Raw genomic sequence first — 21,835 nt, forward strand, 5'->3', positions numbered from 1 at the left:
GAAACTGAGCATGGAGAAAGGTAAAGTGACTTGCCCAAGGTGACACAGCTGGTATCTGGCAAAGCTGTGACGTAGGCCCCTGACTCCTCTGGAGCTTTTAAGCATCTGTAAAATGAGGGCTGGAGCCTTAGTTTCAGAGCTGAAAGGCCTGGAGCCCTGGGATGCCATGACTGCCCAGGTGGCTCATGCAGCCTGCATGCTGGGACTTGGGCAAGCAAGTCTCCTGGGCTCTGCCACCGCTCTGCTCTGCTGGCCTCCAGTGTGCAGGTGGACTTAGCAGGACTTACAGAGCTTTCAACTGGAAGATATTCTGGAAGTGCACTGGGGACCATGTGGGCATATCGGAATGGTCACCGCAGCCCGTGGTGGCTCATATCCGCGCTAGAGCGGTCCAGCTGAAGTCCCTTTGCTGAGGGGGCAGCTGTGAACAGAAGCCAAGGGCATGGGTTTTGGTGATGGACCAGCCAGCTGCGTTGACCTCGGGCCAGTGACTTTAGCTCTCAGTGCCTCAGTTTCTTCATCTGTAGAGTGGGGATAATGGTGACCCGTGTTTTTGTTGTTGTTTGTTTTTTTGTTTTGTTTTACAGGTGGCAATTTTATCTGTCCTCTATAAATTATTTTAAGGTTAAAATTTTAATTATAAAGGAATACATTTTAATCTTATTCTAGAAACTTCCTTCTCTCCTAACCATTCTCCCACATGCATAAGCAACAAATTAATTGCATTTGTGAAACATTGTATAACTTCTAAATTTTAAGTTCAGTACAAGGTGCTGTGTTTTGTGTGCTAACAGGCACACAGTCTGCCTGCCCTGCCCGCCCACTCTTCACACAGCCCTCTAACCGGCTGTCTGGGCTGCTCAGCTCCCTGCCGTCTTGCTGATCAGCAGGTTTCTTTGGTTTATTCCTGTGGTTCCTTGGAGACTCTTGGCGTGATGAGAGCCCCCGTCCAGGGGTGACTGGCAGCCCCCTGGCGGGGTGGAACAGGACAGGTAGGGGTATGAGCAGGATCTGATTAAGTGCTTTCACCTAGGAAACTGGAGGCAACCAGCGCCCAGAATATCGAGTTCCTACAGGTGATTGCCAAGAGGGAGGAGGCAATCCATCAGTCCCAGCTGCGGCTAGAGGAGAAAACACGGGAGTGTGGGACCCTGGCCAGGCAGTTGGAGAGCGCCATTGAAGATGCTAGGAGGCAGGTCAGTCTCGATTCCATTACTAACTCTACGACCTTGGGCAAATCACCTGACCTCTCAGCTTATTTCCCCATCTAAAAAATGGGCACACAGTAGTGGCACCTGCCTCATGAATTCGTTGTAAGGATCAAATGAGCAATTACTATAGAGGATTTGGCCCTTTATTCATGATGGCTTATTCAATTGCAGCCTGTGTGGGACTCAGCCAGGTTTACCAGAGCTCAGGTGATGACTCATGGAGTGTGGGGAAGGGGCAGGTGAAGTGGGCTGCAGAAGTCCTGTAGTTAGCTCCTGCCCCGAGGCTCCTGGGAGCCATCCACAGCGATGTGCAAGGGCCGTCCGTGAGACCGGAGCGGGAGTGGCCCGGGCTTCTCTGCCTGGCATTGCCCAGGTGAGGTAAGCCAGCCACACCTCTGTGCCTTCTGGGCAGGTGGAACAAACCAAGGAGCACGCAGTTTCCAAGGAGCGAGCTGCTCAGAGCAAAATCCTGGACCTTGAGACCCAGCTGAGCAGGACCAAAACTGAACTCAGCCAGCTGCGGCGGAGCCGGGACGATGTGAGTCGGGCTGGAGGGTAGGGGGCAGAAGAGAAGGGAGTGGATTGAGATTTTAGCTTCCTGGGGCCTGCAGGGCAAGGTGTTTTTATGAATATGATACGGTTTTATTTTTCTCAAATCACTTTCCCATCCCTTAAGGATATTCCAGGCAGATCCCTTTTTTTCTTAACCGCTTGGTTAAGGTATCATTTACATACCGTAAAAGTCACTCATTTAAACTGTACGATTCAGTGGTTTTTATTATATTCACAGAGGTGTGCCATTATCGTCACAAGCTGAGTTTAGAATATTTTCAGAAAGGGGCGCCTGGGTGGCTCAGTCGTTAAGCGTCTGCCTTCGGCTCAGGTCATGATCCCAGGGTCCTGGGATCAAGCCCCACATGGGGCTCCCTGCTCAGCAGGAAGCCTGCTTCTCCCTCTCCCACTCCCCCTGCTTGTGTTCCCTCTCTTGCTGTGTCCTTCTCTCTGTCAAATAAATAAATAAAATCTTTAAAAAAAAAAAAAAAATTTTCAGAAAGAAACCCCATAGCCATCAGCAGTCCCTCCCATTCCCCCGCCGTCAGCCCCTGGCAACCACTGATCAAGTCTCTAGGGATCTGTGTGTTCTGGACATTTCACACACTTGGCCCGTACTCTCGTTCTCCCTCCTAGGCTGACCGTCGCTACCACAGCCGGCTCCAGGACCTCAAAGATCGCCTGGAGCAGTCAGAGAGCACCAATCGCAGCATGCAGAACTACGTCCAGTTCCTCAAGTCATCCTATGCCAATGTGTTCGGGGACAGTCCCTACACTAGCTACCTGACCAGCTCTCCCATCCGCTCCCGATCTCCTCCTGCCTAAGGCTGCCGGTCTTGGGCCAGGAGCCCGGATTGATGCCATGGGAACCGCAGAGGGGCCAAGCCATAGCTGGAAAGCCTCTTGCTTTCCTCTCTCTTCCACTGATGGAAGTGTGTTCAGGCAGGATCTTGTCTGAGCTACTGGCCCCAGAAAAGTCCCTAAAGCAACGAGGGGGTGGGGTGGGGAGGACAGGAACGACTTAGTTTTCTCTTTCTCCCCTCTGACAGAGTCACCTGATGGAAATTAATTACCTTGACACGCCATAAATCTACTAATCTTAGGGTACCAGATTTTAACTCACCATGACTTTGCTCCTTCCTTCCCAGAGAAAATGATCTGGACTTTTTCTTCCAGTTCCCTCACAGCCCTCCTCTTTTGAGGAATCTCTCCCTTGGGTTTTCTCTTCCCTGAACCAGCAGGATCTATTAGCCCAAGGTCCTCACCACCCCTCCTGGGCTGTGAGCATGTTCATTTGCTGTTTTCTGTCATGGGTACGGTGTTTGCCCCAACGCCTCCCTCCCACGCCCGGAGGAAACCTCATGTTCGAGTGTCCTTGAGGCCACCTGTCCCCAAGCACTTCACAACAGACACTGCAAGGCCCGTGTCCAGTGGCCTCTTCAAAGTGTAATCCCAGTCTCACTGATTTTTGTTTCTCTTTGCCAGGTTTCTATCTATGGAATGCATTTATTCTGGAAATATGTGTGTTGTTTTACAAGAAGCTTTTATAATCAATATTTAAGGCTCCATTGGATGATTTCCTTTACCCACCCCTTCCCTTTTCTAAAAACGATGAAGGAAAATGCTGCAGGAGAGCCAGTAAACAAGTACTTGGTGCCTGGGACATGAGGCTTCCCATTTCATTTTGGCCCAGGTTGGTTCTTCCTTCCTTGTGCACCTTCTTCACATCATAATCCTGTGAGATGACTGGAGAACACACTTTGTAAGGCACTGCTCAGTGTCAGGCGGGATGGATAGGATGGAGGAAGACAGGATGTGTATATATTACTATTTTTAAAATGTTAGTTGGTTTCTTTTTCTTTTTATAAAGATCTTATTTTGGGGGGTGCCTAGGTGGCTCACTCGGTTAAGTGTCTGCCTCCAGCTGGGTCATGATCCCAGGGTCCTGGGATCGAGCCCGACGTCGGGCTCTCTGCTCAGTGGGGAGCCTGCTTCTCCCTCTCCCTCTGCCTGCTTGTGCTCTCTCTCTCTCTCTCTCAAATAAATAAATCTTAAAAAAATAAAGATCTTATTTTTAAAAAAATTTTTAAAGATTTTAAGTAATCTGTACACCCAACATGGGGCTTGAACTCACACCCTGAGATCAAGAGTTGCATGCCCTGCTGATTGAGCCAGCAAGGTGCCCCTGAATATCTTATTTTTAAATAATCTGTACACTCAACATGGGGCTTGAACTCACAACCCTGAGATCAAGAGTTGCATGCTCTACCAGCTGAGCCAGCTAGGTGCCCCGTTAGTTGGTTTCTGAATGACAAGATTATGGGCTATTTTTGTGCTCTTCACATTTTCCTGTATTTAAAAGAAAGAACAACACATTCCTTAGAGGGTGAATGAATGGGGTACTGTGCTGAACCCTAACCTTTCTGTTTTAGCTGTTATTGGCCTTCTGGGTGATCCAGTCTTGTCCTCTCTATCTAGTCTAACCCAAGGACAATGAACTCCAGAGAATTCCCCTGTGTCCTCAAAAACAATGGGCCCACACAGTCATCTAGATTCAGAAAATCTCCTTCCCACCTCAAATTTTTGGACATCTGCAGTTTCCAGCTTTTAATTTTGCCAAGGGAGTTCATTTGAAAAACAAGCACCAGCTACCAGTGCCACAATTCGAAGCCTGTTTTCATAGCTTAATGATAAACTGACTAGAACTTACAATGTATGAGAGATCTTCCACGAAAGAACAGTTGGGGGCAGCCCTCTTGGGTCCCCTCCCTCTTCGGGAGCTTTGTACTATCACTCAATAAACTTTACTTTGCTGCCCACCAAAAAAAAAAAAAAAAAAGTACAGTTGGCAAGCTTACACCAGTGTGGTACATATCTGCACAACTCATTTGTATTTTTGTAAAACTAATGAAAAATTCCTCCTGCAGGGCACTGCTATTTACAACGCTGGTGGGAAACACCTCTTTTGGAGTCTATTGCTGGGACTCTCTCAACGATGTTCTATTTTTCTTTGTAAAGTATTTTATTACAAACAGTCCAGAGAGTTTGTAAAAAAAGAAAAAAAAAGAAAATGAAAATGTTTGTATCACTTCAAACTCCAGAGGGTGTTTCCTTTCTACCTCGAACTGAGGTCCTATGAAATGGGCAAAAGAATTGCCAAAGCTATGAAGTCCCAGTTAAAGCTGGTTCCCAGCAATGGTGAATCTTATCCGATGTATTGAGCTAGGATTCACATACCATAAAATTCACCCTTTTAAAGTGTATAATTCAGTCATTTTCAGTATATTCACAAAGTTATGCAACTATAAACTTTATCCGGTTCTAGAACATTTTCATCACCCAAAATGAAGCCCATACCAGTTAGCAGCCACTCCCCCTTTCCCCTCCCCACAGCCCCTGGAAGTCACTAACGAAGTCTCTAAGGATATGTTTGTTATTCTGGACATTTAACAAAAATGAAATCATACAATATTGTGACCAGTGCTTTCACTTAGAATAATGTTTTCCAAGATTCATCCGTGTTGTAGCATGCATTGTACTTCATTTTATGGCCAAATAATACTCCATTGTATGAATACACCCTATTTTATTTACTCATCAGTTGATGGACATTTGTGTTTACACTTTTTAGCCACTATGAGTAATGCTGCTACAAACATTCTACGAGTTTTTTTTTCTTTTTTTTTTTTTTAAGATTTCATTTATTTATTTGACAGACACAGCGAGAGAGGGAACACGAGCAGGGGGAGTGGGAGAGGGAGAAGCAGGCCTCCCACGGAGCAGGGAGCCCGATGTGGGGCTCGATCGCAGGACCCTGAGACCATGACCGGAGCCGAAGGCAGACGCTTAACGACTGAGCCACCTAGGCGCCCCCATTCTAGGAGTTTTTATGCGGATGCATATTTCATTTCTTTGGGTATATACATATACACTTAGGAGTAGTGCTGGGTCAATGGTAACGCTAACCTTTTGAGGAACTGCCAGGCTGTCTTCCACAGGAGTTGCCCCATTTTAGAGCCCACCAGCAATGTTCCAATTTCTCCACATCCCCATCAAAACATACTGGGATTTCTGCAATCCAGAGACTCCAGCCTTCAAAAGATCCTGATCCTACCTGCGAGCAAGAGAACTAGCATAGGGACCAAACCCTACGCACAAGCGCGCGGGCGAGCGGGCTCGGCGAGGGAGGCGGGGCTACGCAGCCGTTAGGGGCGGGATTGCGCTGCGCGGCTGCGTGCGCGCCCCGGAAGCGGAAGCTAGGGCCCGTTTCCGGGCGGCTGATTCGAGGACAGGTTTTGTCACAAGCGGAGACTCTGAAAAGCTCCCTCAGGTGGGCCATGCCGTCTGAGGGTCGCTGCTGGGAGACTCTGCAGGCACTGCGCAGTTCCGACAAAGGTCGACTCCGCTACCACCGCGACTGGCTGCTGCGGGGCGAGGTGAGCGGGGGGCCCCGGAGTGGGCGGTGCCCTTCCGGCTCCTGGCCACGGACCCTGCTGTTCCCTAAGCCTTGGCAAGTCTTGCGCTGGGAACACGTGCGTTTTTTCTGACAACCTGCATTTGTTTCTTGACTCCCGTGTGTGCATCTCCGTGTCCTAGAGTGTCTGCTCTCTCCTGCCTATTCTCGCCTTTCAGGGAGCTCTTACTTCAAAGGTGCTCTTCTCTAAAGGCTTCGTTGCCACTCCCAGTCAGAGTCAGAGTTAGGCGCCTCCGCTGTGTTGTCAAAGCAACCCTCTCGGGGTCAGTTATTTACTGCACGTCTCTTGTGCTAGGAGATTTGGCGGAGAACGATTAATATGACCTAACCTATTGAAAAGACGAAAATTCTAGATGACATTGGGCAGACTTGGAAAGTTTAATGGTGGCGTGGTCCCTGTACCTAGAATTTGCAAACCCATGCACTAGACTGCAGGGCTGTAGACAAGGCTAAGGCATAGTTCCTGTACCCAAGTTGCTGATAATTATAGATAGGATGTTGTCCTGTCTATTTACACGTTCTAAAGCATTTCCCTGTCTTTTAATATCCCTGGCAGTTTTAGGGAATACATAACTTGCATTCTGTAGGATGAATCCCAGGATGGGTCTGTCTGGTGTAGAGTCACGCTGTGCATTTTTGGCAGGAATACCGTAGAAATGATGCTGTGTTCTCAGTCATATCAGGAAGCACACATATGCTGCAACCCATCCCAACACTGGGAATCCTAACCTTGATCACCTGGTCACATTGTTACCTGCCAGATAGCTGCACTTAAAATGGGGCATTTTTCCTTTTGTAACTGATTAGTATCTTGTGGGGAGGTAATCCAAGATTACGCTAGTATCCTGTAACTCGTCAAACCTCCACGGTTGGCATTCATTATTTCTGCCTGAATCAGTCACCCCTGTGAGGTAACCAAATGGCGTTTCTTTAATATCCACCATTCCTTCTACGCTTGGTAGTTGGCATTCTACTGTAAGGAAGAGCTTTCTTTTCTCCCCTGTTTAATGAATTATTTATATTATCATGTACTCCTGGGTTCCTGTTTTATTCAGTGAGTTGTAATCCATTGCTTGTACCCTTGTGTGTGTGTTATTTTCATTGTGTGGGAAGTGTGTCTTCAGGATAAACTCTGAGACTTGAGATTGCTGGGTCAAAAGGTAAACATAGATGTCCCCCGCCCCGCATTACGGATGCATCAGATTGCCTTCTGATCGTGCCTTTTTGCCTGCAGCCTTGTCAACAGAATGTATGCATTGTTATACTTTTAATTTCTGCTTATCTAGTGGGTAAGAATGAGATCTTAGGATTGTTTTACAGTGCCTTTTTTTATTCAGATTGAACATTTTTTTCATATATTCAGGAAACAATTTTTTTTTTTTTAAAGATTTTATTTATTTATTTGAGAGAGAGAATGAGAGCGCGAGAGGGAAGAGGGTCAGAGGGAGAAGCAGACCCCCCGCTGAGCAGGGAGCCCGATGCGGGACTCGATCCCGGGACTCCAGGATCATGACCTGAGCCGAAGGCAGTCGCTCAACCAACTGAGCCACCCAGGCGCCCCTTCAGGAACCAATTTTAATCTTTTTTTTTTTTTTTTGAAGATTTTATTTATTTGTCAGAGAGAGAGGGAGAGAGCGCGCACACACATGCACACAAGCTGGGGGAGTGGTAGGCAGAGAGTGAAGCAGGCTCCCCTCTGAGCAAGGAGCCTGATGTGGGACTGATCCCGAGATCCTGGGATCATGACCTGAGCTGAAGGCAGAAGCTTAACTGACTGAGCCACCCAGGTGTCCCATCGGGAGCCAATTTTATATCTTTATCTGTGAATTGGCGGTTTATGTCTTTTGCTCATTTTTCTATTGGAGTTTTTCTCCACCCCAAATTTTACAAGTTCTTTATGTGTTAGGATAACAATAGCCCTTCATCTGTGATATATATTGCATATATTTTTTCTAGTTTGTCAGTTGAAATTTTTTATGTTTATGGTGTTTTTTGTATCTATGGTTTTATTTTTTACATTTAAAACTTTGGCCCTGGACTATATTTTGGTGTAAGGAATGAGGAAAAGAGTGTTGTCTCAACATTATTTCTATTATGTCTTGAAAATGGGTCTCATTACTTTATAAAGTGTACATATAGCCTGTTTGCTTCTGTGTCTGGATTATTTTCCATGGATTGAGTATCTGTTTAGTGCACATGGGATGTATACCTGTGATCTAGATCAATATCTCTTGGCTGCAGCATTTATTGAGACTTTGGGCTGAGCCGGATAATTCTTTGTTGTGAGGGGCTGCTGTTGCTGTCTTGCAATAGCAAGATCTTTAATGGCATCCCTGGCCTCCACCAACTAGATGCCAATAGCACCCTCCCAGTGGTGACAACGAAAAATGTCTCCAGACATTGCCAACTGTCCTCTAGGGGGTAAAAGTGATCCTGCTGTAGAACCACTGATCTAGGTAAAATAATAACTTGCAGTTTTTGAGTAGTTATTGTGTGCCAGGTATTCTTCTAAGCCGTTTATATCTATTATTCATTTAATCCTCTCCAAATCTTTTGAGGTGGATCCTTTATTATTCTGTTTTAGAAGTGATGAAGCTTAGGCACAGAGGGGTTAGGTAGCTTGCTCATGGTTATACAGATAAGTGGAGTGCAGGGATGGAACTCAAGAAAGGCTGGTTCTAAACTCAGTGCTCTTAAGCACTATTGTACCATTTTTCCATATTTCCTGGTAATATTTTCCTGACATTGCAAGTTCTCAGCCAGAATTTATGTGTCTTTTTTTTTTTTTTTAAAGATTTTATTTATTTATTTGAGAGAGAGAGAATGAGAGAGAGAGCACATGAGAGGGGGGAGGGTCAGAGGGAGGAGCAGACTCCCTGCTGAGCAGGGAGCCCGATGCGGGACTCGATCCCGGGACTCCAGGATCATGACCTGAGCCGAAGGCAGTCGCCTAACCAACTGAGCCACCCAGGCGCCCAAGAATTGCTGTGTCTTTTAACTGCGGTGAAATGGTAATAAACTTCTCTGGTTTGAAGCGCTGTATGGGACTTACATAGAGATAATAGTTAACTGGTAGAGTTGAATAAGTTTTCCACACACATATTAAAGGGTTGCTAGAACTTGTTTTATAGGCTTTCTATTATAAATCCCATTTGCTTTAAGCCATTGGCCTTTATGTCAGTAACCACTTGTCCATGCCCTTTTTTTTTAAAAGATTTTATTTATTTATTTTTGCGAGACAGAGCGAGAGCGGGGTGGGGGTGGGGCAGAGGGAGAAGCAGACTTCCCGCTGAGCAGGGAGCCTGATGCAGAACTCCATCCCAGGACCCTAGGATCATGACCTGAGCCGAAGGCAGATGCTTAACCGACTGAGCCATTCAGGCTCCCCCATTCCTATTTTTACATACTATTTTCACATAAAAAATTATAATTTTCACAATAAAAATTATTTAATTTAAAAATTAAATCTAGGGAATTAGAACAAGGAGAAATATGTCACTCGTCACCCAAGCATAACTTCTAGCATATTTCCTTCATGTCTTTCGGTGTATTAGCATTTTTTTTTTATTTTATATAATTGTAGACATTTATACTCTTGGTTTTTCACTTAAAATTGAATCTTGGGGGAGGGAGAAATGGGAGGAAGGTTGTCAAAAGATACACACTTCCAAGGGGCACCTGGCTGGCTCAGCCAGAAGAGCATGTGACTCTTGATCTTGGAATTGTGAGTTTGAGCCCCACATTGGGTGTAGAGATTACTTTAAAAAAAAAAAAACTTAACAAAAAAAGATAGACTTCCAGTTACAAATACTAGAGATGTAATGTACAATGTGACTGTAGCTCACACTACTATATGATATATTGGAAAGGTAAGAATGAATCTTAAGAGTGAATCCTAAGAGTTCTGATCACAAGGAGAAAGGTTTTTCTTTTCCCTTTTTTCTTTTCTTCTTTGTGTTGTATCTATAGGAGAAGATGGATGTTGGCTGAACCTATTGTAGTAATCTTTTAATATATATGTAAATCAACCCATCATACTGTCACTTTAAACTTATACAGTGATGTATGTCAAATATTTTTCAATAAAACTGGGGAAAATTTGAATCTGAAGTATGGTGTTAACATAGGATTCACAATCAGTACTTTTTTTTTTTTTTTTTTTTTTTTTAACGTGGGGCTTGAACTCACGACCCTGAGATCAAGACCTGAGCTGAGATTAAGAGTCAGACGCTTGCTTAACCGACTGAGCCACCCAGATGCCCCCACATTCAGTACTTTTAAATGACTAATATCCCCTGATTGTGTATACTGTAGCTTAGGTCAAAATTCCCTGTGTTCTTTTCCATTCTGATGTTTTAGATTGCTTTCGAATATGCTTTTTTTTTTTTTAATTTTTTTAGATTTTATTTATTTTTTGACAGAGAGGGAACACAAACAGGGGGAGTGGGAGAGGGAGAAGCAGGCTTCCTGCGGAGCAGGGAGCCCGATGCGGGGCTCAATCCCAGGACCCTGAGATCATGACCTGAGCCGAAGGCAGACGCTTAACGACTGAGCCACCCAGGCGCCCCTCGAATATGCTTTAATGACCGTCTTTGTGTGTCATTCCTTTTTCTGTGGTTATAGTTATTTAGTCTGATGTTGTAAAAGGATGGTAGTCAGGGTCATTACCAAGAAACTACTTGCGATGTAACGTATGGTGACTAACATAACGTAATAAAATTAAATTTAAAAAAAAGAAACTACTTTCTCGGGGTGCCTGGATGGCTCAGTCGTTAAGCGTCTGCCTTCGGCTCAGGTTGTGATCCTGGGGTCCTGGGATCGAGCCCCGCATGCGGCTCCCTGCTCAGCGAGAAGCCTGCTTCTCCCTCTCCCACTCCCCCTGCTTGTGTCCCCTCTCTCGCTGTGTCTCTCTCTGTCAAATAAATAAATAAAATCTTAAAGTAGTTTTTTTTTTTTATCTTCATCTCTGTTAGTACAATTAGATTGGGTCTTTGGTATGTGTGTATGTATGTATGTATTCAGGCCTTCTTAGATAACCAGTAAGGCAGATAGTGGAAAATAAGGACAAAATTATTTTTAATTGCTTGAATCAGTTGACATGCAAGTTGGGCTTCACCTTCTTCTTCTCTCTAGGATGTTTTGGAAGAATGTATGTCTCTTCCCAAGCTGTCTTCCTACTCTGGATGGGTGGTAGACCATGTCTTACCCCACACACAAGAGAACCCACCTTCCTCTGAGACCTCAGCATCCTCTAGATCCACTTCCACCCTCGACCAACCTTCATGTGTTCCCAGATCTCCTGTCAGAACCCCTGCCTTCTCACCATCCTCCTCAGTAACACCAGATGGAGCCGAGGTAAGGTTTTTGTTCAGCTTAAGACAGGAGGTAGAGGTGGCCGAAAAGTTGAAGTGTTTAAGGGACCCCTGGCTGGTTCATGTGGTGGTGGAGTGTGCAACTCTTGCTCTCAGGACCGTGAGTTCAAGCTCCACACTGGGCGTAGTGATTACGTAAAAATCTTTTTTTAAAAAGTTGAAGTGTTTAACATTGTCAGACAACAGTGACCTTATCCTGGGGAAGATCATGATGACTCTTGTAGCTGTCATAGGGACCCCATTCACTACATCATGCAGTGTTCTCTTAACGAAGAGCTGAGAGAGAGAGTCCCCTCTGTTCTTAGTACCAAGAATAGCAATTAATTTCATGAGCAACTGGTTTGTTTTTTCTCATGAACATTGCATGAGTTTAACTCGTGAGGTCTCCCTTTTTGTGTTGGCTGCTGGAGGCTTACAGTAAATTTCATACCTGTTCTCCAAATGTATGTACCTTATCATTGGTTCTGTAATTTGTAAAACAAAAATTGTAATTTGTTAAAAAAAAAAAAAAAAAAAGGGCACCTGGGTGGCTCAGTTGTTAAGCGTCTGCCTTCGGCTCAGGTCATGATCCCAGGGTCCTGGGATCGAGCCCTGCATCGGGCTCCCTGCTCCGCGGGAGGCCTGCTTCTCCCTCTCCCACTCCCCCTGCTTGTGTTCCTGCTCTTGCTATGTCTCTCTCTGTCAAATAAATAAATAAAATCTTTAAAAAAAAAAAAAAGGCCTTTTTTTCTCCTTTTGACTCTATTTTGTCCCTGTCTTTGTTTCTCCCACTTAACAAGTGTTAAATTGTTACTGGTGGTGTTGTTTTCTTTTCTTTCTTTTTTTGGGGGGGCGGGGTGGGGATATACTTCCAGAAGTAGTTAGTGTATATACAAATATACAGGAACATACAGTATGATTCCATCCATCTACTTAACATTCTTGAAATAAGAGTATTATACAGAACAGATTAGAGGTATGAAGGTGGGTGTGGCTTGGGAAGCTTTATGGTGATGGGACAGTTCTGTACCTTGATTGTGCTATAGTTACAGAAATCTACACGTGAGATAAACTTGCACAGAATGGTACACATACACAAATGGATTCCTCTACAACTGGTGAAATCTGAAGTAGTTCTGTGGTTTGTACCAACATCAGTTTACTCTTCTTAATATTTTACTGTATTCCTGAATGTTAGTATTGGGGGAGACTAGGTGAAGAGTTCACAAGCCTCCCTCTACCTATTTTTTCAACTTCCTGTGAATTAGAATTATTCTAAAAAAAAAAAAAATTTCTGGGGTTCCTGGGTGGCTCAGTTGGTTAAGCGTCTGCCTTCGGCTCAGGTCATGATCCCGGGGTCCTGGGATCAAGTCTCTTGTCCAGCTCCCTGCTCTGCAGGGAGTCTGCTTCTCCCTCTGCCATTCCTCCCACTCCTTCTCTCAATCTCTCTCTCTCTCAAATAAATAAATAAAATCTTTAAAAAAAAAATTTCTGTTTCTATGAGCGCTTCTCAGTTCCAATCCTGCCAATACCGTGGCATGCCAGTGGGCAGGCATCTTCCTCATGCTTCAGCTTCTTCATCTGGAAATCTGGTACTGTGCCAAATTGCTGAGGCCCTTTCCAGATAGAGAATTCCATCATTCTTGAGGTTTATTTATTTATTTTTATTATTATTTAAAGATTTATTTATTTGAGAGAGAGCATGCGTGACCCGGTAGAGAGGCAGAGGGAGAGACTCCTCAAGCAGACTTCCCGCCGAGCGCAGAGCCGACATGGGGCTTGTTCCCAGGACCCTGAGATCATGACCTGAGCTGAAATCAAGAGTCAGACGCTTAGGCGACTGAGCTACCCAGGTGCCCCATTCTTGAAGTTTAAATAAAGTTTTGGATGGCTTCGCATAATGGGTTATTGTGTCATTTAGGAATTTTTGGTGTTAAACGGAAACCCAGTTTAAACTAGCTTAAGCAAAACAAGAGGGAGAAAAAGGAATTAATTAATTAGCTCATATAACCATAAAGTGTACGAATGCGTTCAGAATCGGTTCGATCTAGGCTATCTACTTTCTGCTTGTCTCTGCTTTACATCATTTTTGACTTGATCCAGTGACCCAAATACGGGGCTTTGCCTCTCCTCTGTTTAACTCTTCTTAGTTTCATTGTTTATATAGATTCCCTGTGGCAAGATGGCCATTAGTAACCCTAGATACGTATCTTCTTAGATTAGCATCTCCAGAAGTATTAAGCCTTCCCAGATAACTTCACCAGAAAAGTTCAGAGATGGAGTCTGGCCTAGCCTAGCTTGGGTCATAAGCCTCATTCTTGAAGTAGATGCTGGGGCACAGGGTGGGTGGGGGGGCAGATAGAGTACTTTGATTGGTAGGCTGGTCACATGATTACCTCTGATGGAGGAGGGTGGAAGAACAGGATGTGGGTTGGGATTGCTCCATTCAAACTACCTCAGCACAAATGGACACTTATCAGAAGAGGGGAAAAATTTGCTGGGTAGATCAAAACAGACAAGCAAATCAAAAAAGCAAACAATTTTTTTAAAAAAGATTTTATTTATTTATATGACAGAGAGACACAGCGAGAGAGGGAACACAAGCAGGGGGAGTGGGAGAGGGAGAAGCAGGCTTCCCGCTGGGAGGCAGGGAGCCCGAAGTGGGGCTAGGTCCCAGGACCCTGGGATCATGACCCGAGCCGAAGGCAGACGCTTAATGACTAAGCCACCCAGGCGCGCCAAACAAAGCAAAATTAAAAAAAAAAAAATAGAACTGTCCAAAGCAAGAAATCATTTATTGGTTTGTATATTATTATATAAATATAGTTTATTATTTCCTTTACTAAGGAAAACAATTAGAACAAGATCAACATCATGAAAAGCACACTGGTTCTTTTTTTTCTTTTCCTTTTTTTTTTTTTTAAGATTTTATTTATTTATTCATGAGAGAGAGGCAGAGGGAGAAGCAGGCTTCCCAAGGATCAGGGAGCCTGATGCGGGGCTCGATCCCAGGACCCCGGGATCATGACCTGAGCTGAAGACAGACGCTTAACCATCTGAGCCACCCAGGCGCCCAAGCACACTGGTTCTAACCTAAATTATTTTATTGTTGTTCTTATGGTTATTGCTCATAAGTAGGGATGTGGTTTTCGTCTAGAAGGAATAACACCAAATTTACCATCTTGAATGTTTAATTTTTCCATTTTTTGTCTATATAGGGCAACCATGAGTCCCAGCATACAGAACCTATGGTACTTCAGTCCTCCCGGGGGGTCAAAGTGGAAGGCTGCATCCGAATGTATGAGCTGGTACACAGGATGAGAGGAACAGTAAGTGACCCATGAAGTAAGGCAGGCTTGACCCGAGGGAGCCACATGTAAATGCAGTTCTTCAGGCATTATGGATGTCCACCTCATGCTAATCGTCGTGTCCCCCGTGCTAGTAGCTCCCGATTCATTTGGGGAGATAGTGTAACGGAGCAGTCACAAGTGAGCTCTCTGAAGGGAGATCTGGGTTCAAATTCTAGCTCTTCTATTTTACATATAACTTCAAGAAAATTACTTAGACTTTCCTGGCTTCCATTTACTTCTTCAGAATTTGAATGTGACCCGGGGCCTGGCAGTAACGTTATACTGAGAAGATGGATCTTAACAGCCTCCGGAGGAAAGAATAATACCTTTTTTTTTTTTTTTTTTAAGACTTTATTTACTTGACAGACACAGCGAGAGAGGGAACACAAGCTGGGGAAGTGGGAGAGGGAGAAGCAGGCTTCCGTCGAGCAGGGAGCCCGATGCGGGGCTCGATCCCAGGACCCTGGGATCATGACCTGAGCCGAAGGCAGACGCTTAACGACTGAGCCACCCAGGCGCCCCAAGAATAACGTTATTTTAATAGTTTATTTGGACTTTATTATTTTTTCATGCTTTTCCAATAAAAGTTAGGATTTTAATTCCCAAGCCTTTTGAGAAAGCAAAGTTAAGGCAACAGAAATTGGAACACCTAATTCATAAATTTAACAACAAACCCATGTTATTTCAGTACATAAAGTAAGCCATTTATTATAGGCTAGCAGTATTTCAAATGCTGTAGGTCTGGGCCCCACCAGCTGCTGTTTCCATGCAGGAACCACAGTGCCGGCTCCCCATACCTCGTCTTTTCATCCTGGTTTTACTACAGAAGGAGCACGTGTACTTGTGGTGCTGGTTTATTTCAGTTTTCTCCGCCATTTTCCTGAGGGAGGCACCATAACGGCTCCCGTATTTACAGAGGATCCCAACCCTCTGGGGGCCTTTCGCCATGTCACCACCAACTAGATCTGAGCCCAAAGAGCTGACTTTATTATTTTTTAATTAGAAAAACAATGCATGACTTTATAAACATTTCCACAGATTACGTGAGTTTATAAAGTGAAAGTCTTCTGGCGTCTACCCTCATTCATTCATTCACTGAGTCGGCCAATAGTTGTCAAGCTCTCACATGCTTATTGAGCACTTAGATGCTGTTCTAGGTCTAGAGAAAATAGCAAAGCAGACGAGAATCCAGGCCCTCATGGGGCTTCTGCACTGGTGAGGAGAGGTAGGAGTGAACAAGAGAAATAAGTACAATGTAGGTAGAAGCCGTTGTACTCTGAAAGGCGATGGTTGCTTCCGCTCGGGTGCTACCGGTGCGCAGGGTGAGGAGTGGTCAGATCCTGGAGAGGTGGGGCCCTTTCAGCTGAAGACCTAGGTCCTTCATCTCTGGGAAGGTTTTTTCCCTTTGATTAGTTTCTCTTCCTCTCCATTTCCTTGTTTCTTCTCTTTCTGGGAACTTTTATTAGTCAGAGATGGGCTCTCCTAGATTAATTCCCTATTTCTCCTATTCTTTCTCTCATTTTCCTTTTGTCTTTCTCTGCTTTCGAGAAGATTTCTTTATTTTATCCCTCCGTTGTTATTTGAAAAAATGTGTATTTATGTATTTTTTAAATGATGGGTTTAATTTTCATGAGCTTTCTCTTATTTTCCACTTGTTCTTTTTTCAGAGCATTTTATTCTCATATCATACTAGAGTCCTTTTTTCAGATTTGTGTTCCTTGAAATACCTGTTTCTTCTAGATTCGTTATTTTCCACTTGTTCACCTTGATCTCCTAGGGTACCCAGTTTCCTCAAATAGCTAATGACCTTTCTTTGCCAGTGGTTGGACCAAGGCTTCCAGGTGCATAGTCAGGAACAAGATTATAATGCTTTTGGACTTACTGAGTGTCAGCATTCCTAGGGTATTGTTCTGGAATACCAGCCTCCATGCTAGCCGACCCAGTTATCTCCAGACAGTTTATTCATTTTGTTATAGGAAAGAACTCTCCGTTTTTTTGGGGGGGTGGGAGTATGCGTGATCGTGTAATAAATCGCCCCAAACTGTGGCTTACAACCACCCCTGGCATGTCACTACTGTCTTTCATGTTTCTGGAGGTCAACCCACTCCACTAGATGGTTCTCACTTAGGGGCTGTGCGGGTGCGGCAGCTGGGGCCATAGGTCTTTCAAAGGCTTCCTCCGTCACCTGGGTAGCAGCTGAAGTTAGCTGTTGGCTGCAACGTCTGTCCTCTCCACATGGTGGGGCTTCCTCCTGGCAGGGAGCTCAGGTTCCGAGAACAAACATCCTGGAGCCGTGTGGCCTTTCTCGAAAGTTGTGTAACATTATTTCTCTTTCCCTCGTTCTCTTGGTCAAGGCAGTCTTGAAGCTCTGCTCAGGTTGAAGTGGAGGAGATGGGAGGGTGTCAGAGAATGTGCAGAGCTCTTTTTAAATCATTACATAGTCCGCAACAGTAAAAGCAAATCAAGTACAAAATGGGCCAAAGTAGAGGTTCTTTACCAAAGATACAGGCAAAGAAGCACGTGAAAAGATATTTAAAAAAAATCATGACAGCACACGTGCCTGGCTGTTGGCTGTTCTGATTTCATGATTTCGGGGTGGGGGCGAGGGTTGACTATTTTGTCCACATTCTGCTGATGTTTCTGTTTTCAGCCACATGAACCTCACCTGATTTCAGACCTGGCATTTTTCAGTCTGGACCGTCTTTGAGGTTCTGCTAGGTTGGCTGCCTCCCTGAGAGGCGTAATCTGCCTGTGTGCGCATGCGCATGTGCGTGCCTGCATCCTCACGTTTTCTCAGCCCTGCTCTGTCAGTCCACATTCCTCTACAGAAACTTTCTATCTTCCAGAAGCGTGTTGAAAGTTTTCCCTGCTGAAGATTCCATGTGCTCTCTATTGTTGAGTCTTTTTTTCTTTCCCAACTCTCTTTAAACAGAGGCTCAGAGGAGAGGTTATATATGCTTGTGGTCACTTTGCCTTCTTGCACTGGAAGCTTTAAAATAGAGTAACATAGTGTCTTCACAATATATTTTGCTGTATCTTCATGCTAGTATATACAGCGGCTCATCCTTCTTAAGGCTGCAAGGTATTCTCTAGTCTGACCCACTGTAATATGTCTAGTCGATCCCTAGTTAATTTAAATTGCTTTAAATTTATTGCCATCAGCAGGGCTGCTGTAAGCATCCTTGTACATATATCTTTGCACACGCTTGCAAATATTTCCTCAGGATAAATTCCTAAAATTAAACTAGTGTCAAAGGATATATACACTTTAAATTTTGATAGTTAAAATGTCACATCACCCTTAGAAACCATATGAGAGTACTCTCATGAATAATAAATAGAATACCTGATACCCTTAGGAATATAGGAAGGGGACTTTCCTAAGTGGAAATGGGGGCGGGGAGATGGAGGCAGAGATGATAAGGTAAGGAAAGGAGTGAGATAGGAATGGGCATAGCATGTTTATGGAATTCGAGTGAGAATTTCTGTTGGTTACTCTGAAACCCTCATCAGAATGCACAGGATGGAGGCTTAAAAGCGCAGGGCTGTTTGACACTATGTTGGTAACTACCTGTTCATTCTCAGCTGATATTGGAGTGACATGAACCAAATGGGGCAAATTGGAAGAGCTTTCCAAAACAGCTGAGTTTAAACATCCACCCAAAGGGGAGATGTAACTCGAGTGTAGCTTCTGAGAAGTAAGCAGCTGGTTCCGTGCCCTTGAGTATCTCTGGAGCTAAGGACCGACGGGAGGGTATTCCCTATGGGTAAGTGAGCAAGGCGCTAATGGAGCTGCAAAGAGCAGGTGCTGATCCTTTCCAGGAGGGCCTGAGGCAGTGGCAAGAGGAGCAGGAGAGGAAGGTGCGAGCCCTCTCCGAGATGGCATCTGAACAACTGAAGCGCTTTGATGAACGGAAGGAGCTGAAACACCATAAAGAATTCCAGGACTTACGGGAAGTGATGGAGAAGAGGTGAGTGGGACCATCAGTGTGCTCAGCGGCACCTCTTTCCCAACATGAAACCCAAAGGGAAAGAGTTGGACTTCTTCTGAGGCCTTAAACGTCAAAATAAAATAGCCAGAAAAGCTTATAACGTAGATGACAAGTGTATCACAAAGAAAAGGGAGGCTTTTAGGAGAGGTGAGGTAAGACATCTTTAGGAAGCATGCCTGACTGCTCCTCCCTGCCATTTCTCGCACAGCTCCAGAGAAGCCCTGGGGCACCAAGAGAAGCTAAAAGCTGAGCATCGTCACAGAGCAAAGGTCAGAGCCTGGGAGAATCCATGTGGGTTTTTCTGTGTCTGGCTCTAACCTCCCGGAAGTCGGGTTTTGGCCGACCGGCATGGAGGACCTGGCCAACATCGCACCTCCATGGGACTCACCTTGGGCTGTGGGCGCATCTGTGAACATATGGAGCCCACATAAGGCTTGGGGGATGTGCAAAGAGAAGGCCCAGGGGCGCCTCGGAGAGAGGTAACAGGACTGCCCTTCGTGTAGATTCTCAACCTGAAGCTGCGGGAGGCTGAGCAGCAGCGCCTGAAGCAGGTGGAGCAGGAACGGCTGCGGAGGGAAGAAGGCCAGGTTCGCCTGCGGAGTCTCTATGCCCTGCAGGAGGAGGTGCTGCATCTCAACCAGCAGCTGGATGCCTCCGAGCCGCACAAAGACGCACTGAAGCTTGACCTGTCCGCCTTCCGGACCCGAGGCAACCAGCTGTGCGGCCTTGTCTCGGGGATCATTCGGGCCACGTCTGAGGTGAGGGTCTTCGGAGGGACCTTGAAGAGATAATCCCGATTAGCATTTCATCTTTCTTCCCTGACAAGTTGGGGGGGGCAGTTATTCCCACGTCAAATTGGACTCCTACATACCGAGTTTCCGATCTTATGTTAAACAGATAATTGTTTATTCTGATTGCAAAATAGCTGCGTTCATTCAGTAGTATTTTATTGAGCACCTGCATTGCTATGGTAAAGTTAAAACCTTACGGGAATGTGCATTGCTTTTTTCAGTTAACGTATTTTGAAAGCATAATTACTATAACCGTTAACAATATTTTGATTTTTTAATTAAAGCAGTGTTAAAAACTGCAAGTATTACCGTGACACATAGCAGATATTCAGTAAGTATTTGATGAACTTGTCAGAATTGGATACTTTGCACATATAATCTTACCAAAATCGTTTGAAAAAACATGCCTACTGTTGAACATTTAAGTTTCTGTATTTTTACTACCATGCATAACACTGTAGTGATACCATTTTATATATGTCTTTCTTGTATTTCTTTGAGAAAATTTCCTAGAAACAATTACTTGGTCAAAGAATTTTAAGGTTCTTGATTCTTACCCAAAGCTTGTAGCAATTCACATTTTTTTTTTTAACTTTTTAATTTTTTTCTTGAAGTAGGCTCCATGCCCAGCATGGGGTTTGAACTCATGACCCCGAGATCAAGATTGACTCTACTGAGCCAGCCAGGCGCCCCCCACAATTGACATTTTTATGAATTGTACCTTCTTACCCTTAGTTCATATTTCTGCGTGAGTTTTGTTTTAAAAATCCAGTTGATACGTGTTCTATATATTAAGAACTTTATGCATTTATCATATTTGAGGCAGGTTTATTTTTATAGTTTATCGTTCCCTTTGAATTAGCTTTATAGCTTTTGTTTACCTTTCCTTTTGTAAAATTTCAAACCTACGCAGAATTAGAACAGCATAATGAACCTTTATGCAACCATTCCCCAGCTTGAGCAAGAATCAACACATGGCAGTCTTATTTCATCTCTCCTTCCAGCTGCATGCCCTCTCCCGAATGGTTTTACAGTGAATCTCAGACGTAACTTCATCTGGGAAAATACTTTGTATGTATCTCTAAAAGATAAAACTCTTTGTTAACAACCAGAATACTAATATCACATCTAAGAAAAAAAAACAATAATTTAATATGACCAAATATCTAGTAAGTGTTCAAATTTTTCCACTTGTCTAAAATTTTTTTTTTAAAGATTTTATTTATTTACTTGAAAGAAACAGTGAGAGAGGGAACACCAGCGGGGGTTGGGGGGGGCAGTGGGAGAGGGAGAAGTAGGCCCCCTGCTGAGCAGGGAGCCTAATGTGGGGCTTGATCCCAGGACTCTGGGATCATGACCTGAGCCAGAGGCAGACGCTTAACGACTGAGCCACCCAGGCGCCCTAAATTTTTTTTTTTGAAGAATTTATTTATTTTTTTGAAAGAGAGGAGAGCACATGCACAAGCAGGGGGAGGGGCAGAGGGACAAGCAGACTCCCTGCTAAGCACAGAGCCCTGAGATCAGACCTGAGCCGAAGTGAGACGCTTAACCGACTGAGCCACCCAGGCACTCCTGTCTAAAAAAAAGTTGTTTTTTTTTTTTAAGATTTCATTTATTTATTTGACAGAGAGATAGCGAGAGCAGGAACACAAGCAGGGGGAGTGGGAGAGGGAGAAGCAGGCTTCCCACAGAGCAGGGAGCCCGATGTGGGGCTTGATCCCAGGACCCTGGGATCATGACCTGAGCCGAAGGCAGACGCTTAACCAACTGAGCCACCCAGGCGCCCCTCCCCTAAAATTTTTTAACAATTGGTTGGAACATTAACATCTACACAAGTTTCAACCTTTTGGTCTAAGTCTCTTAATTAAGTCTTTTTTTTTTTTTTTTTTTAAGATTTTATTTATTTATTTGATAGTGAGAGGGGGAACATAGGCAGGGGGAGTGAGAGAGGGAGAAGCAGGCTTCCTGCGGAGCAGGGAGCCCGATGCGGGGCTCGATCCTAGGACCCTGGGATCATGACCTGAGCCGAAGGCAGACACTTAACGACTGAGCCACCCAGGCGCCCCTCTTAGTTAAGTCTTTTAATCTCAAGACTCTGCATCCCTTATTTCTTT

General features: G+C 44.6%; 2 protein-coding genes across 8 annotated transcripts in view; both read left to right on the forward strand.

The window, feature by feature from the left end:
* Positions 1–3,640, forward strand: part of ODF2 (outer dense fiber of sperm tails 2) — a 32,751-nt gene extending 29,111 nt beyond the window's left edge. For all 7 annotated transcript variants that reach the window (XM_032418779.1, XM_032418780.1, XM_032418782.1 and 4 more), the window contains 3 exons: positions 1,034–1,196; positions 1,624–1,749; positions 2,400–3,640. In XM_032418779.1, the coding sequence (XP_032274670.1) occupies positions 1,034–1,196; positions 1,624–1,749; positions 2,400–2,588 (478 nt within the window). In that variant the 3' untranslated portion in view covers positions 2,589–3,640. The remainder of the gene's footprint in view (positions 1–1,033; positions 1,197–1,623; positions 1,750–2,399) is intronic.
* Positions 3,641–6,034: 2,394 nt separating this feature from the next.
* The window catches only part of GLE1 (GLE1 RNA export mediator), a 29,742-nt gene continuing 13,941 nt past the window's right edge, over positions 6,035–21,835 (forward strand). Inside the window, exons 1-6 of the mRNA XM_032418854.1 lie at positions 6,035–6,199; positions 11,371–11,592; positions 14,807–14,917; positions 18,761–18,909; positions 19,139–19,199; positions 19,434–19,688. Of these exons, the coding sequence (XP_032274745.1) occupies positions 6,101–6,199; positions 11,371–11,592; positions 14,807–14,917; positions 18,761–18,909; positions 19,139–19,199; positions 19,434–19,688 (897 nt within the window). The 5' untranslated portion in view covers positions 6,035–6,100. The remainder of the gene's footprint in view (positions 6,200–11,370; positions 11,593–14,806; positions 14,918–18,760; positions 18,910–19,138; positions 19,200–19,433; positions 19,689–21,835) is intronic.

The sequence above is a fragment of the Phoca vitulina genome, unplaced genomic scaffold (assembly GCF_004348235.1).
Source record: "Phoca vitulina isolate PV1807 unplaced genomic scaffold, GSC_HSeal_1.0 scaffold21, whole genome shotgun sequence".
NCBI lineage: Eukaryota > Metazoa > Chordata > Mammalia > Carnivora > Phocidae > Phoca > Phoca vitulina.